General features: G+C 35.5%; 1 protein-coding gene across 5 annotated transcripts in view; it reads left to right on the forward strand.

The window, feature by feature from the left end:
* NUP98 (nucleoporin 98 and 96 precursor) overlaps positions 1–16050 on the forward strand; it is a 129416-nt gene that overhangs the window by 18700 nt on the left and 94666 nt on the right. For 2 of the 5 annotated variants that reach the window (XM_055320512.1, XM_055320508.1), the window contains exons 5-10: positions 922–1061; positions 2435–2542; positions 3573–3753; positions 5297–5460; positions 10249–10386; positions 11809–11947. In XM_055320512.1, coding sequence (XP_055176487.1) covers positions 922–1061; positions 2435–2542; positions 3573–3753; positions 5297–5460; positions 10249–10386; positions 11809–11947 — 870 coding nt within the window. The remainder of the gene's footprint in view (positions 1–921; positions 1062–2434; positions 2543–3572; positions 3754–5296; positions 5461–10248; positions 10387–11808; positions 11948–16050) is intronic. The other 3 variants (XM_055320509.1, XM_055320510.1, XM_055320511.1) reach the window with 3 other exon arrangements.

The following is a 16050-nucleotide window of genomic DNA, read 5'->3' on the forward strand; positions in this document are numbered from 1 at the left end:
AGAACCAGTATTTCTCTTACTTTGAAAAGCATATTCCTTAGATAACAATTAAATTCACTTTTACGTAATTTTTTGAAAATCAGCTTTTTGGAAAAGTAAGACAATCAGGATTTATTCTATAAAATAGTCAACAGGCCTACTAATTTTTCTAAATTATTTTTCTGGGCAAAGTTATGTATTAACCTGTCTGGTTCACCTAATAGGACTTTTGAACTTTTTGGTTCTTTATACATGTTCATATTAATATATGTAAATAAAATATATAATAAAATATATATATAATATATATAAAAATATATATATATAAGATATATATATATAAAATATATATTTTATAAATAAAATATACTGTGACCCCCGTTGAATTCAAGAGACAAGTTCATTCAGCATGTAATCTTATCAAGAAAGGAGAAAGATAAAATTTATGATGAAATAGAGTATTTCTTTTCACTCATCTTCATGTTGGCCCAAGAAGAACTTTATAGACACTAGCTGACAAAAGGATTCAGATTTTGTTTCATTTCAAAGTTGGGAGCTTAGAATTATGTATGTGTCTTATGAAATACCTGTTTGAACATCCTTACTAGGGAGACTTTTTTTTTTCTTTTTTAAAAAGATTTTATTTATTCATGAGAGAGACAGAGAGAGAGAGAGGCAGAGACATAGGCAGAGGGAGGAGCAGACTCCTCGTAGGGAGCCTGATGCAGGAATCGATCCCAGGACCCCTGGACCACTACTTGGAATGGAAGGCAGGCGCTCAACGACTGAACCACCCAGGCATCCTGCTAGGGAGACTTGAAAAATAGAAAAATTGAGGATGTAAAAGTAATGCTGCTATGGCATCATAGCCCAATTCCAAGATAACTTACAGATTCTTAAATTCTTAACTGTTGCTATCTTCTTTTTCTTCCTAATTTACAGATTTTGGAACAAGTACTAGCAGTGGGGGACTTTTTGGTACTACAAATACAACCTCCAATCCTTTTGGTAGCACATCTGGCTCTCTTTTTGGGCCAAGTAGTTTTACAGCTGCTCCTACTGGAACCACTATTAAGTTTAATGTAAGTATTTTCTTCCAGTCTTTGTGGAATATATTACCCTTCCATTTGTATATATCTCTTTGTAGGATGAATTGTAAGATTTCTCTTTTCCAGTTATGCACAGTTTAGTCTCACTCTTCTTGAAAGATACATTAAGAACAAAATCTGTAAATATTTATATGGTAGGTAGGAAAAGTCATGAAACATAAATCTTGATTATATGTTTTTGAATCATGCTCAACCCAATCAAATTTATATTCATAAGGTTGATTGCAATAGGTAGTATGAGGTTGAACTTGTATTTACTGCATTCATAACTTGCTTCTGAATGATCAACCATTCCTTACATGCATAAAGGAACGAGGGGGCAAACTAAAAAAAATATTGAAAATAGGGTCTCTTTAAGGAGATAGAATAACTCATCAGTATTCCGTTTGCCAATGAAAAATAAAACTTTTGATGAAATGGCAAATGGGGCAATAGAGTTTAATGTTTTCTTTGGCTTTTTTGAGAGGACTTGGTAGAGGGTTAGAGTAGAAGATTTGTTAATGAAAATGTATGAAATACTACTTGATGCAAGATACCACTTGATGTGATTGATTGGGAGATATTTAGAATAGGCTGGAGTTGCAATTAGCCTAAAGAAAGCCTGGGAAAAATAGGTCTTGGCTTAACTTCTTGTTAAAACTTATTTTAGGAAATGAAGAATTTCTCCGGTAAGGTGGTGAAGTCCTAATACTAAATTTAGAAACCTAAATTTAAAATAAAATTAAATATAAATGATAGTGAAAAATATTGTGTATTATCTCTTAGAAAGTACAATAATTAAGAAAACTGACAGTACATGTAGAAATCTTTTATAGATTGGTCCTTTTTCCTCATTAGGTTATAGGGAAAAAATCCAGGCTTCCATTTTTTTTTTTTAAAAGGATTTTTACTTATTTGAGAAAGACAGAGCAGGGAGGGAGAGGGAGAAGCAGACTCCCTGCTGAGCGGTGAGCCCACTGTGGGGCTCAATCCCAAGACCCTGAGATCATGACCTGAGCCACCCAGGCCGGAAGTCCTTTAAGTGTATTTTAGCAGATAATTAGATAGCTTAGTTATGGGCTTAATGCCTGTGATAACAATTATTGAGATTGATTTATTTAGATAACCTTGACGTAAGGGGAGGAGAGATCAGAAATACAATATATTTAATTAAGTGCCCTTGAAACTATCTTGTTTAGCAGAAGACCTATAAGACTGGTTACTGTAGAGTTCAGTGATTGAAGAATTGTCTTTGAGATTAGGGATTTAAGGTTTGGAATTAAACATTTGCTTTAGACTTTCAAATTTGCCTTTATCAAAAAACAAAAAAAAGCAAAAAACAAATTTGCCTTTATCTTCCTTTGCAGCCTCCAACTGGTACAGATACTATGGTTAAAGCTGGAGTTAGCACGAACATCAGTACCAAGCATCAGTGTATTACTGCTATGAAAGAATATGAAAGCAAGTCACTAGAGGTCAGTAAAATGCAATACAGAATATCAGCCTAACCTTTTGATTCTATTGGAAGGCAGCTTTTAAAAATGTTTTATTTTTAAGATTAAGAGATTCACACTGGGTTTATGTAAAAAAAACTAGTGACGTTTTTTAAGTAAGCTCTATGCCCGAGATTAAGAGTCACATGCTTTCCTAAGCCAGCCATGCGCCCCACAACCAAATTCTTTTTTTGAATTAATGTATTGTTTATACATCTCTTGTTTTAGGCAGGGCAATATTTAGCTTGTATGTTCTGGTATGGTTTTATTAGTCTATTGTGATTTTATGTTACTCACTCACATACCACCACCACCCACCCCTGCAAAGGTAACCACTATTGTGACTGCCCATGTTGTCTTCATTTCAAACTTTATACAGGTGGAATCTTACATTACGTACAAAGCTAAGTTTGTTTTTCCACATTGTGAGATTTATCCATGGTATTGCATGAGGTTACAGTTTGTTCATTCTTATTACTAAGTGATAGGTAGTGTGTTGTTATATTTTGAGTGTTACCCATGATTGTAGCTTTTGTTTCTTCTACATCCCAAACTGTACTTGCTTTATTGGAGTATATAGAAACATCCTGACTTGTGAGACAAAACTGTTAATGTTAAATTTTATCCCGTCTTGCCCTAATTTTCTGAGACCTCTTACCCCACCCTAGAATCCTTGGATAATTTTTTTACATTTAGGGTGGGAGTAGATAAGTTTATTATATAGCATTCTATTAGAAGAAAGCATTATTGCTTTTAAGAGATAATTAAAATTAAGATATGGTTGGTCCTTTGGCCTGTAGTTTTAGTGATTGTGGTATGGATTTTAATGTCCACTCTACATTATTGACAGTGTTTTTCTGTAATGATATTGTTAATGTTCTGTAGTTTCTGGTTTTTAGTCATGGTTCCTATGTGAACATGGAAATTGAATTCTAAATTTTAAGTATTTAGTTTCCTACATAATTTTTTGGACTGCCTTTTAAGGTGGGAAATATGCTTTTCTTTCCTCTAGGAACTTCGTTTAGAGGATTATCAGGCGAACCGGAAAGGCCCGCAGAACCAAGTGGGAGCAGGTACCACGGCTGGCTTGTTTGGGTCTTCTCCAGCCACCTCCAGTGCAACAGGACTCTTCAGCTCCTCTACCACTAATTCAGGCTTTGCATATGGTCAGAACAAAACAGCCTTTGGAACTAGTAAGCGCTTGGCATCATATTGAGCCATATTGATGAGGGACAGACAACTGTAAAAGTAAAACATAATTGTCATTTTTTGATAAATGCTATGGAGAAAAATAATTCAGGGGTGGTGGAGGAATAGTGTGTCTGATATGTGTGTGTGGGGGGAAAGAAATAGTTTTAGATAAAGGTGGTTAAAAGGTACTCACTTTGGTAAGGTGATATTTGAATAGTGACCTATCAGAGGAAGGCAAAAGATAAAGCTATACAGATTTCTGTTGGAAGAGCATTCCAGCCAGAGGAAGCTATAAGTCTAAAAAACCCTGAGGTTTTTCAAAGTGATAAAGACCAAGGGGAATTCTTGAAAGATATAGGGGCTATATTTTATGGAACTTTGTGGACCAGTGTCAAAATTTGAATTTTTGAGTTGGAAAGCCATTAGAAGGTGTAGAAAGAGGAGTCATATAATGATGAATGAAGGATCATTTGAAGGCTGCTATATTAAGAGTAGATTGTGGTAGGCAGCTCTTTTTGCTCATGAGTCCTGTCCCTATGCTTTAATAAAACTACATTTTACATTGAGGGGAGAAAAAAAGTGTGGCAGCTACGTTTGTGAGCACAGCATAACGTAGAGACTTGTCAAGTCACTGTGTGGTATACCTGAAACTAATATAGTTGTGTATCAACTTCAAAAATTCCAGAAAAAGGAAAAGATTGTAGGGAGCAAGGGTAAAAACTAATCAGTTATAAAAGCTGTTGATTCATTCACTTGAGAGATGATGAAGGTGGTAAAAATGTTAGATTCCGGACCCAGTTTGAATATAGAACTGGTGGGATTTGCTGATAGACTGCTTTGATTTAGAATGTGGAAGAGGGAAGTTTATGGTGAAGACTAAATTACTTTATACAAATGTTACTTTTCCATAGATGTTATATATATGTGACAAAAAGCTCATGAGACACAATAAAGTCTGTAACCAAAGGTATCTTTTCCTCCTCTAGCTACCATTTTGCTTACATAGAAACAAACAAAATTTAGACTTTTTTGAGATCTTTTAGAGAGATTTATACACACCCAAATATACAGATAAATACATGTTTAAGTGGCATTTAACATTCATTTCAATCTTGGTATTCTGTGGTGTGGTTTAGCCATATATTTATTATCAAGTACAATGTAGCCTATGCCGGATATGTAAAGAGAAAGCTTCTGTTCTCAAGAAAAACGTAATCTAACAAGGTTAAAATACACTTAATAGATTTTAAGTGTAGTGTAGTATCCTTTAAAACAGAATAAAGTTTTGGACTTACCAAGGAAAATCACAAAGCCCAGCAAGAGTTCTTGGGGTCAGAGTATTGTAGGAATTAAAGTCTGAACCAAATCCTAGTTAGGTGAAAAAAAGATTGGGAATGAAATGGTTATCCAGTTTGAGTAATGACTGAATGTAGACTAATTTATATATATAATCAAGAGTTTTAAGGCTGTTACAGTAACTGAATAATGTGAGGTTTGAGGGAGGTTTTCTTCATTTATTTTTACTTTATTTCTTTTTTCTGAAAGGTACCACTGGATTTGGAACAAATCCAGGTGGTCTCTTTGGCCAACAGAATCAGCAGACTACCAGCCTCTTCAGCAAACCGTTTGCCCAGGCCATAACCACCCAGAACACTGGCTTTTCCTTTGGTAATACCAGCACACTAGGACAGCCAAGCACCAACACCATGGTAAGGAACCAGGCCCTTAATTAAACTCCACACCATATATTCATAGAGCTAAGTAATGAGACTTCTAATCATGTCAAACTAGCAAGCTCTACTTCTCCTGTAGTTGTTAAGGATTGATGGTATATAGTAGAGGAAAGAGCAAAATATAAATAATTAAAACCTAGATTCTAGTGCAAGCTCTACTTTTTACTCATTGAGAGGCTATTGTGCAAGTCACATATTCTTTCTGAGCATATTTCACTAGGAGCTGGTTAGTGTGCTAGAATTGGCCATCCTGAAGGAGGCTACACCTTAGGACATTGGCTCTACCCGTTCTGTAGAGTAATAAGAGAAAATACTTGTAAATTACTGGCTATATCTCAGAATATTCTTTCACCTTTTTTCCTTAAGTGTGGGGTCAGGCAAAGATGTGTAATTTGTTAAAATAAATAAGGGAGCACTAAAACCAAAGCCATATTGGATACTTGGTACTTCTATCAAAAAGCAAAAAAGAAAGTCCTGAGTCATTACCAGTTTATTTCTAAGGACTCAGGGAGGAATAAAATTCGGGTTAATTAGAGGTATGATTTATTGACTCAAGTTCTTGGAATTTAACTAGCCTTTAAGTTAGAGATACTTTATCTGATTAAAAAACGAGTACAGCCAGACCCCACAGTCTTAAAAATACTGGCAAACAAAATTCAATAATATATGAAAAAGATTGCAACCATGACCAAGTGGGATTCATCCCAGAAGGTTAATTCAGTAGAGAAAAACTAATCAATGTCATGAACCAGAGAAATGGAATTTAAAAAGGGTGCCTAGGTCACTCAGTTAAATGTCCAACTCTTGATCTCAACTTAGATCTTGGTCTCAGGATTGTGAGTTCAAGCCCTGCATTGGGCTCCATGTGAGGCAAGGCGAGATGTGGAGTGCACTTAAGAAAAAAGAAAAAAGAGAATAAACCACATGATCACCTCAGTACATGCAGAAAAAGCATTTGACACCCTTTCATGATAAAAACACTCAACAAAGAATAGAAAGGAACCCGAATAGCCAAAATAATCTTGAGAAAGAGGAAAGCTGGAGGACCCACACTTCTTAATTTTCAAGTTTACTATAAAGTGGTAGTAATCAAGACTGTGGTACTGACATAAGGCTAGACATACAGATCAGTGTAATAGATTTGAGAGTCCAGAAATAAACCCTCACATTTCCACAGAAATGATTTGTAAGAATAAAACCAAAACAGTTCCCAATGGGGAAAGAAGAATCTTTTCAACAAATGGTGCTAGGACAATTGAATTTTCTGTCTTTCTCTCTCTCTTTTTTTTTAAGATTAATTAATTTTAGAAAGAGTATAAGCAGGGAGGGTAGTGCAGAGAGAGATGGAAAGGGGCAGACTCCCTGTTGAGTAAGGAGCCCAACGTGGGGCTCAGTCCCACAACCCTGAGATCATGGCCTGAGCTGAAATCAAGAGATTCAACCTAGTGAGCTACCCAGGTTCCCCAAGGACAATTGATTTTTCAATGCATAAAAATGCATTTGGAAAAAATGTGACTGGATTCTTTCTTCCTACCATTGTGGCATCTATACACGTTAACTAACTCAGAATGGATCAAATACTTTCTTTTTTTTTTAAGATTTTTTTATTTATTCAGGGAGAGAGGCAGAGAGACAGGCAGAGGGAGAAGCGGGCTCCATGCAGGTAGCCCAACCTGGGACTCGATCCCGGGTCTCCAGAATCAGGCCCCGGGCTGCAGGAGACGCTAAACTGCTGTGCCACCGGGGCTGCCCCTGGATCAAATACTTAAATGTAGGAGCTGAAATACAGGGACGCCTGGGTGGCTCAGTGGTTGAGCACCTGCCTTCTGCCTTCAGCTCAGGACGTGATCCTAGAGTCCTGGGATTGAGTCCCACATCGGGCTTCCTGCAGGGAGCCTGCTTCTCCCTCGGCCTGTGTGTCTCTGCCTCTCTTTCTGTGTCTCTCATGAATAAATAAATAAAATCTTAAAAGGGGGGGGGGTCCCTGGGTGGCTCAATGGTTTAGCGCCTGCCTTCAGCCCAGGGTGTGATCCTGGAGTGCCAGGATCAAGTCCCACATCATGCTCCCTGCATGGAGCCTGCTTCTCCCTCTGCCTGTGTCTCTGTCCCCCCTCCCACCCCCCGTTTCTCATGAATAAAATAATCTTTAAAAAAAAAAAAAAAGCTGAAATACAAAATTCTAACAAGATAAGGAATTAGGTAATGGTTTCTTAAAATGACCAAAAGCAAAATAAAAAAACAGATTGGACTTTATTAAAATTAAAGACTTTTCTGGATCAAAAGGATACCATCAAGAAAGTCAAAAGAATACCCACAGATGATAGAAAATATTTGTAAGTTAAACATTTTATGAAGGATTTGAATTCAGGATATATAACTTTTATGATTCAATAAGACAATAATCCATTAAAAATTGCCAAAGACTTGAATAGGCATTTCTTCAATGAAGATATACAAAACAAATGTCTGATGAGCACATGAAGAAGAAATACTCAACTCTAATTGTTACCAGGAAAGTACAGCTGAAAACCACAGTGAGACCCTACTTCATATCCATGAGGAAGGCATAAAAAGATAGACAATAGTATTTTCAAAAATTTGGAGAAATTGAAAATCTTAAATATTGTGGGTAGGAATGTTAAGATAGTGCAACCACTTTGGAAAACAGTCTGGCAGTTCCCCAAACTGTCACACACAGAGTTACCATTTAATCCAGTAATTGCACACATTGGTGTTTCCCCAAGAAATGAAAACACAAAACTTTGTACACAAATGATTATAGCATAGCCAAAATATAGAAGTATCTCAAATGTCCATTAGTGATGAACAGATAAGCAAATGTGGTATATTCATATAGTAGAATATTATTCAGCCATAAATGGAACAATAAATGTTACAACATGGATGGACATTTTATTTTTTTATTTTATTTTTTTTAAATTAAATTTAATTTTTTTAATTTATTCATGAGAGACACACAGAGAGAGAGAGAGAGAGAGAGGCAGAGACACAGGCAGAGGAAGCAGGCTCCATGCAGGGAGCCTGATGTGGGACTCGATCCCAGGTCTCTAGGATCAGGCCCTGGGCCGAAGGCAGCACTAACCTGCTGAGCCACCCGGGCTGCCCTGCATGGACATTTTAAACATGCTGAGTTTAAACAAGTTTAGCCTACAAAGGACCACATTTTGTAAGATTCCATTCATACAAAATTGGACAAATCTGTGCAAATGAAAAGTAGATTAGTGATTGGTTACCTACAAATAGTGACTACTACTGGGTCTGGAATTTCTTTTTGGAGTGATGAAAACGTTCTAAATTTAGAGAGTAGGGATAATTGCACAAGTCTGAACATACAAAAAAAGAAAACTAGTGAACTGTAAATGGATAAATTTCATGGTATGTGATTTTTACTTCAGTAAAGCTGTTTGTTTATTTTTATTATTATTTTTTTAATTTTTTAATTTTTTTATTATTATTTTTAAAAATATTTTATTTATTTATTTATAAGAGACAGAGAGAGGCAGAGACATAGGCAGAGGAAGAGTCTTGCAAGGAGCCTTATGCAGGACTCAATCCCAGGACCTGGGGATCATGACCTGAGCCAAAGGCAAAACACTAAACCACTGAGCCACCTAGGTGCCCAGTAAGGCTGTTTAAAAACATGATGTTTGGGGCACCTGGGTAGAGGCTCAGTTAGTTAAGCATCTGGCTCTTGGTTTTGACTCAGATCATGATCTCGGGTACATCAGATTGAGCCCCACATCAGGCTTCCTGCTCAGCAGGGAGTCTGCTTGAGATTGTCTCTCCCTCCCTCTGCTCCTCTCCATCTACTTTACCCCTTATGTGGGCTTGCTCTGTCTCTCAAATGAATATATCTTGAAAAACAACCCCAATACTATGTTGAGTTCTCATTTCAGCAGTAATAGTCTATTAGTGCAGTATTTTTCTTTTGTTAACTAATGCATAAATAAAATACATTCTTAAATATTTTCTTATTTGAAATGAGTGTAGTTGCTCATCTCAAATTAAGGCGACTTTTCAATTTTATACTCCTGCCTCTGTCCGGATTGGTTATTTCCTCCGATTGTTTTCAGTTACTTGCTTCAAAGTACATTCCCCAGCTCAGTATTGATTAGTTCTTTTGGCATAACTCTCTGAAAATGAAGCATTCTGTCATTTTTTTTTTATATATATATATAAAGGTGAGGGGCTTTCTTATTCTTAGCCCCTTGACTTTTTTTTTTTAACATTTATTTATTCATGAGAGAGAGAGAGAGAAGTAGAGACAGAGGCAGAGGGGAAGCAGGCTCCATGCAGGGAGCCTGATGCAGGACTCGATCCTGGCACTCCAGGATCATGTCCTGGGCTGAAGGTGGCACTAAACCACTGAGCCACCCGGGCTGCCCCATATTTTGTTTTCAGTGCTGCAACTCTGCTATTTCGTAGAGCACAAGAGTTAGTATAAAGTCTTACTAGCTGCCCAGGATCTCAGAACTCATTGGGCTTATAGATGTAGATTCTAATTTCTGGTCCTGTCAGTCAGGATCTGTGACATCTTGGGCAAGTTTTTAGCCCTGAGGTGTGTATCTGTTTCTTTGTTTTTTTTTTTTTGAAAATGGCCCTCATTAGGGTTGTTGTGAAGAAAAGAACTCCTTGTGTTTAGTATAATATCAAATAAACTTTTTAAAAATAGCAACTATTATTAACCTAAGATTTAAAACTGATTGTTGTAGGATATCTTTTAATGTACATTGCCTTTTGCAGGGTTTATTTGGGGTAACCCAAGCTTCACAACCTGGAGGTCTTTTTGGGACAGCTACAAATACCAGCACTGGGACAGCATTTGGAACAGGAACAGGTCTCTTTGGGCAGCCCAACACTGGATTTGGTGCTGTTGGTTCGGTAAGTTTTTACAGTTGACTCTAATTTGAAGATATGTATACATTTGTTAAAGGAATTTCTAAGAAAGATTTAACTAGCAAGTATTTTTTACTGGATACATAATATGACTTGATACTGGAAATAACTAAAAGCTCTTTGGTGCAAAAAAGAATAACGAGGTAACTTTAGTCAGTTAATTTTCAAGTAGTAAGTTCTTTTTTAAACTTCTTTGCCTCGGTACTAATAAACAGTTTATTTCTGATGGCACAATATCACTCCAGTTGTTTAAATTATTGAGTGTAAATTGAAGTGCTATCATTCTTAAAATCAGGTAATTTTTACTTCCTATATCTAACCTCTGGGGTGAAAAGTCAATGTGATACTTGAGAATTAAATTTTTGAAGTTGCTAAAATTGTTGGTGGTCTCATGGTTTTCATGTAGTTGGAGGCTTAACTGAATTGTGTTCCTCGTTAAGTCATTTAAGTAAACTACTATTTACGAGTGCACCTGACTTAAAAATATCGGTAAATTCTGTATTGCCACTTACTTAACTATATGAGAATCAGTATGAAACAGCCAATCTGTATTATGTACCCATTTAAAAAAAGCTTTGACACATGTTGTAGATAATGTAAAGGAAAGAAAAATTCCAAAACGTGATTTTCATGGAAATTGACATCTGTTATTTCCTAACTTTTCTTTGGGCAGCTAATTAAGGTGAGAAATTGAGAAAATTAAATAATGCTTCAAAAAGTTTTTAGTAACCACTTTATTGAGATATAATCCATATACCATACAATTCACCCTTTTAAAGTTTATAATTCAGTGGTTTTTAGTATACCAACAGATTAGAACTATCACCATACTCCATTTTAGAACATACTCATCACCTTAATAAAAAGAAACCTCATACTCAGTAGTAGTCCCTTCTCATTTCCCCTTAATTACTTCAGGCCTGCTGTCTAGATTTATCTATTCTCGTCATTTCATAAACATTGAATCACATAATATATAGACTTTTGTGACTGATTTCTTTTACTTAGCATTAATGTTTTTGAAGATTCTTCCATGGTCTAACATGGTTAAATTTTTTATTGTGACTGTTTCTATTTGCAGATTGACTATGATACATTCTGTTACCAGGTCAAAAAATAGTTGATTACTGTATTATTTTCTTTGACCCACTGAAATACTGTGTTTGCTGAAGGGTTGCCATTGATTTTACAGATTTTATAGAGCATGCTCTAAAAAGTGAATCTTATTCAGATTAGTATACTTTTCTGATAATCTTTATTCATCCTATTTCTACTTTTTTCATAAAAGTTATGACATCTTCTCTTGCTTACCTCACATCCAACTCAGTATTCCTGAGGTAGCCTCTATTTGCTGTGTGGATGTATCTTTTTACTACTTAAAATTTTTCTGTATTTTGTTCTTTTTAGACCCTGTTTGGCAATAACAAGCTTACTACATTTGGAACCAGCACAACCAGTGCTCCTTCATTTGGTACAACCAGTGGCGGGCTCTTTGGTAACAAACCAACCCTGACTTTAGGAACCAATACAAACACTTCCAATTTTGGTACATATAAAAAGCAGGTTTGGCTCTCTTAAAGTTACACTGACTATACCACACATCATTCTCCTGATTCATATGATTGGGAATATTTAAAAATTCTCAGGTAAGCTGTGGCTAGATATGAGGTACCAGAGGGGGAAAGGTTTAAAATCATGGACTTGGGTTGACATACCTAGAAGAGATGTAAATTGCCTTACCTCATTATTAGTCTCTTAACTCCTTGCTTTGGATAAAATGGGCCATTCAACACATGTAGTAGTACCTTGTAGAAAGTTGCTTTTCTAACGGAGATTAATTGGATTACCTCACCAGTAGTTGAGAAACCATATGAAACACATTCAGTTGAGATAACACATTCCCAGGTTTCAAACAGGGAAGTAGTGGACAAATGAGATTTGATGGATTTTTAAAAAAATATTTTATTTATTCATGAGAGACATAGAGAGAGGCAGCAACATAGGCAGAGGGAGAAGCAGGCTCCTCATGGGGAGCCCGATGTGAGTCTCAATCCCAGGACTCAGATCATGACCTGAGCCTAAAGCAAACACTCAACCATTGAGCCACCCAGGCGTCCCGAGATATGATGACTTTCTAATGTTTTTTGTTGTTTTTGTTTTGATTATTTTTGCTTTTAGAGATTTCATTTTGGGGGGGATTTGATGATTCTTACTGAAAATTGAAGCTTTCTTTCAGCTATAAAAGTATATTTTATGTTCATTTAAAAATATGAAAAATACAGTTAAGATTGAATGATAATTTTAAAAATAACCCTAAACTACTATTTAGAGAAATGTTGGAATCATTAAACTTGCTTAATAGAAATATTTGTCTTCTATAACTACCTAATTAAGTTCTAAATCAACTTTTAAACAAATTAACATAATTTATGTTATAAGTCAGATAAGGAAGTTCATTTCATGACCAAGGGAAATAGTGGTTTAAGTATCTGTTAGGATTTTATGTGCCAGATACGACATTAGACACTGGGAATATTTATTGAGAGATGAATGAAAAGACATGGTTATTGGAGTGCCCGGCTGACTCAATTAGAAGAGCATGTGACTCCTGATCTCAGGGTCGTGAATTTGAGCCTCCCTTTGGATGGAGGGATTACTTAAAAAAAAAAAAAAAAAAAAAAAGACATGGTTATTTGCTATAGGTCAGCAGTTATATAATTTTTTGGTGTTTTTGAGAAGTCTTACAGTGTATGGAAAAAGGGACTACATTAAACATGAATTATTACAGAAATATATGTGAAAAATAGGTACCAATTATTAATTTTTTGTGTTTAATTTGCTTTTTAAAAAATAATTTAGAGAGTGTTCATGCTTGAGCGCAGGGTGGGGGAGGGGCTACGGGAAAGGTAGAGAGAATCCTAAGTGGACTCTGCTGAGCATCCCCAAGATCATGACCAAGATTCGGACATTTAACTAATTGCACCCCCTGGTGTCCCTTTAGTTTGATTTTTTTTTTTTTACCTCTTGTGTTGGTCACTTACTCCTGGTAATGATTGTCATTTCACCTATAATTCTTTTTTATTATACTCTGTGAAAGAGTGGTTTTGAGGCAGCAGGCTTGGTTAACATGTGTACTTATTTCTTATTTTATAAAATTAAGACGGGAAAGATACTTAAGGGCTAAACCAGTGTTTTTCAGTCTTTTTTCATCACTACCACTCCTTCCTCCAAAAGCTTTGTAAACCATTTTTTTCTTAATAGTCTTCTCACCCTGTGAGATTTTAATACCACATGTGTTTCTTTTATCTGTTTATATGATATGGGCTTTGAGGGCTGTAAGCCACTGTATAGCTATGATTCATTTAGCCCCTGGAGAACCACTTTTTCCTTTCTTTGAAAATGCACTTTTTTCTTTTTTTCTTTTTTTTTTTTTTGTAGCGTGCTTCATTGTCAGAAAAAAATTGTTTTTATCTGGGTACTTATATAAGCTAAAATTATAAAATGGGCTGGACTTACTGAAATATACTTAATGTTCTTTCATGGTTGCAGATTTCTGATTTGTTTGGAGATTTTTTGTTGTTTTTGTCTAAATCTATTTATACTCATGTTCAATGATTTGAAAGTGAAAGATTTCATTTTTATCTAATATGCCTTATTAGCTTATGTGATGAAACTTAATTGTCCTTTTTTTTTTTCTTTTTTAATCTCCAGTGTTGACCTAGTGCCTGGCATAGAATAGATGCTCACTAAAACTTAGTTAAATGAATTACTGAGTGACTAAATGGGGCCGTATGAGGAAGGATTACTTCTAGGTCAGATGAAGTTTGTAGGGTGGGAACTTGGGTGAATTGAACATTCCATTACAACTTTTGAGGGATCTTGTCTGCGTAAAGCTTTCTTTGAAATTCTTGTTTTCTTGAGAAGCTGTCAACTTGGAGTTTGTGGTTGAGAGTCCTCTGTTTGGAAATAAGCCATATAACAATCTGGAAATGGAATACAGTTATACAAAGATTTAGAGCATCATTATATTATTGTTAGCCACACATTATCCATTACGGGATTTTGTTTCTGCTGCTGATTAATCCACAAAGTTAAAGGTTGGGGTACTTGCTGCTACAGTTGGTGTTGTGAGATCCTAAAGTCATTCTTTAGAGATATCAGTTCATTTTCTTAGTAAGTGATTACTCCTGGCAGGGATAAGTTTAAGATTAAGTGAATATAAGATAGTGTCTGAATTTCTAAATGAATGGAGAAATAGAATTCTTTTAGGAGAGGAATTACAGACTGGTTGGATGTCAGCATTTGTGAGCAACAATTTAGAAAGGTTGATTCCTTAGGTATTGATGAGATGGTGATGGGCAATAAGTCAGTGGTTTTTCTGTATTATATGATTAAGTGGACAGTTAGGAGCTATTTGTTTACTTAAACATCTTTTTTTTAAAGTTCATTTTTCTGAATTGTATAATTGAAATATAACATTTGTTTCAAGTGTAGGACATATTAATTTGCTATTTCTATAATATTGTGAAGTGATCACTATAGTCTAGTTAACATCTGTCATCATGCATAGTTATACTTTTTGTGATGAGAACTTTTAAGGTCTACTATTTTAGGAACTTCCAAATATGCAAGACAGTATTAACTATAGTCACCATGATACGCATTACATCCCCATGACTTATTTATTTTATAACTGGAAGTTTGTACTTTTTGATTCCCTTTTACCCATTTCATCCATCCCCCATTCCTGCCTCTGGCAACCACCAATACATTGTATGTGTGAGACAGATACGGTTTTTTGTTTCACAAGATTACACATATAAATGAGATCATGCAATATTTGTCTTTGTATGGTTTATTTCAGTTATCACAATGCTTTAAAATCCATCTGTGTTATCACAAATGGTAAAATTTCATTGTGCTTTATAGTGGAATAATATACCATTGTATGCATGTACTACATCTTTATCTGTTTATCCACCAATGGCTACTTAGGTTATGTCTTGTATTTTGACTATTATAAATAATGCTACAATGAATGTGAGGGTGCATGTATCTTCTCGAGTTAGTTCCCCCCCCCTTTGAATAAATACCCAGAAGGGGGATTGCTGGATCATATGGTAATTATACTTTTAATTTTTTGAGGACCCTCCAAACTGTTTCCACAGTGTCTACACCAGTTTACATGCTCATCAACAGTGCACCATGGGTTCCCTTTTCTCTGTGTTTTCACCAACATTTGTTATTTCTTGTCCTTTGGATAATAGCCATTTTAACAAGTGTAAGGTGATAACTCATTGTGGTTTGATTTGCATTTCCCCGATAATTAATGATGTTGAGCATCTTTGCATGTGTCTTTTGGCTATCTATATGTCTTCTTTGTAAAGAGGTCTACAAGGATCTTCTACCTGTTTTTTAATTAGATTGTGTTTTTGCTGTTGGATTGTTGATTGGATATTAGCCTCTTACCAGATGGATGATTTGCAAATATTTTCCCCCATTCAGTAGACTGCCTTTTATTTTGTTGATGGTTCCCTTTGCTGTACAGGTTTTGAGTTTGATGTAGTCCCAGTTGTTTATTTCTGCTTTTGTTGCCTTTGCTTTTTGCATTACATCCAAAAAATCATTGCCAGGACAGATATTAAGGAG

Source organism: Nyctereutes procyonoides, unplaced genomic scaffold, assembly GCF_905146905.1.
Source record: "Nyctereutes procyonoides isolate TBG_1078 unplaced genomic scaffold, NYPRO_anot_genome, whole genome shotgun sequence".
Classification (NCBI taxonomy): domain Eukaryota; kingdom Metazoa; phylum Chordata; class Mammalia; order Carnivora; family Canidae; genus Nyctereutes; species Nyctereutes procyonoides.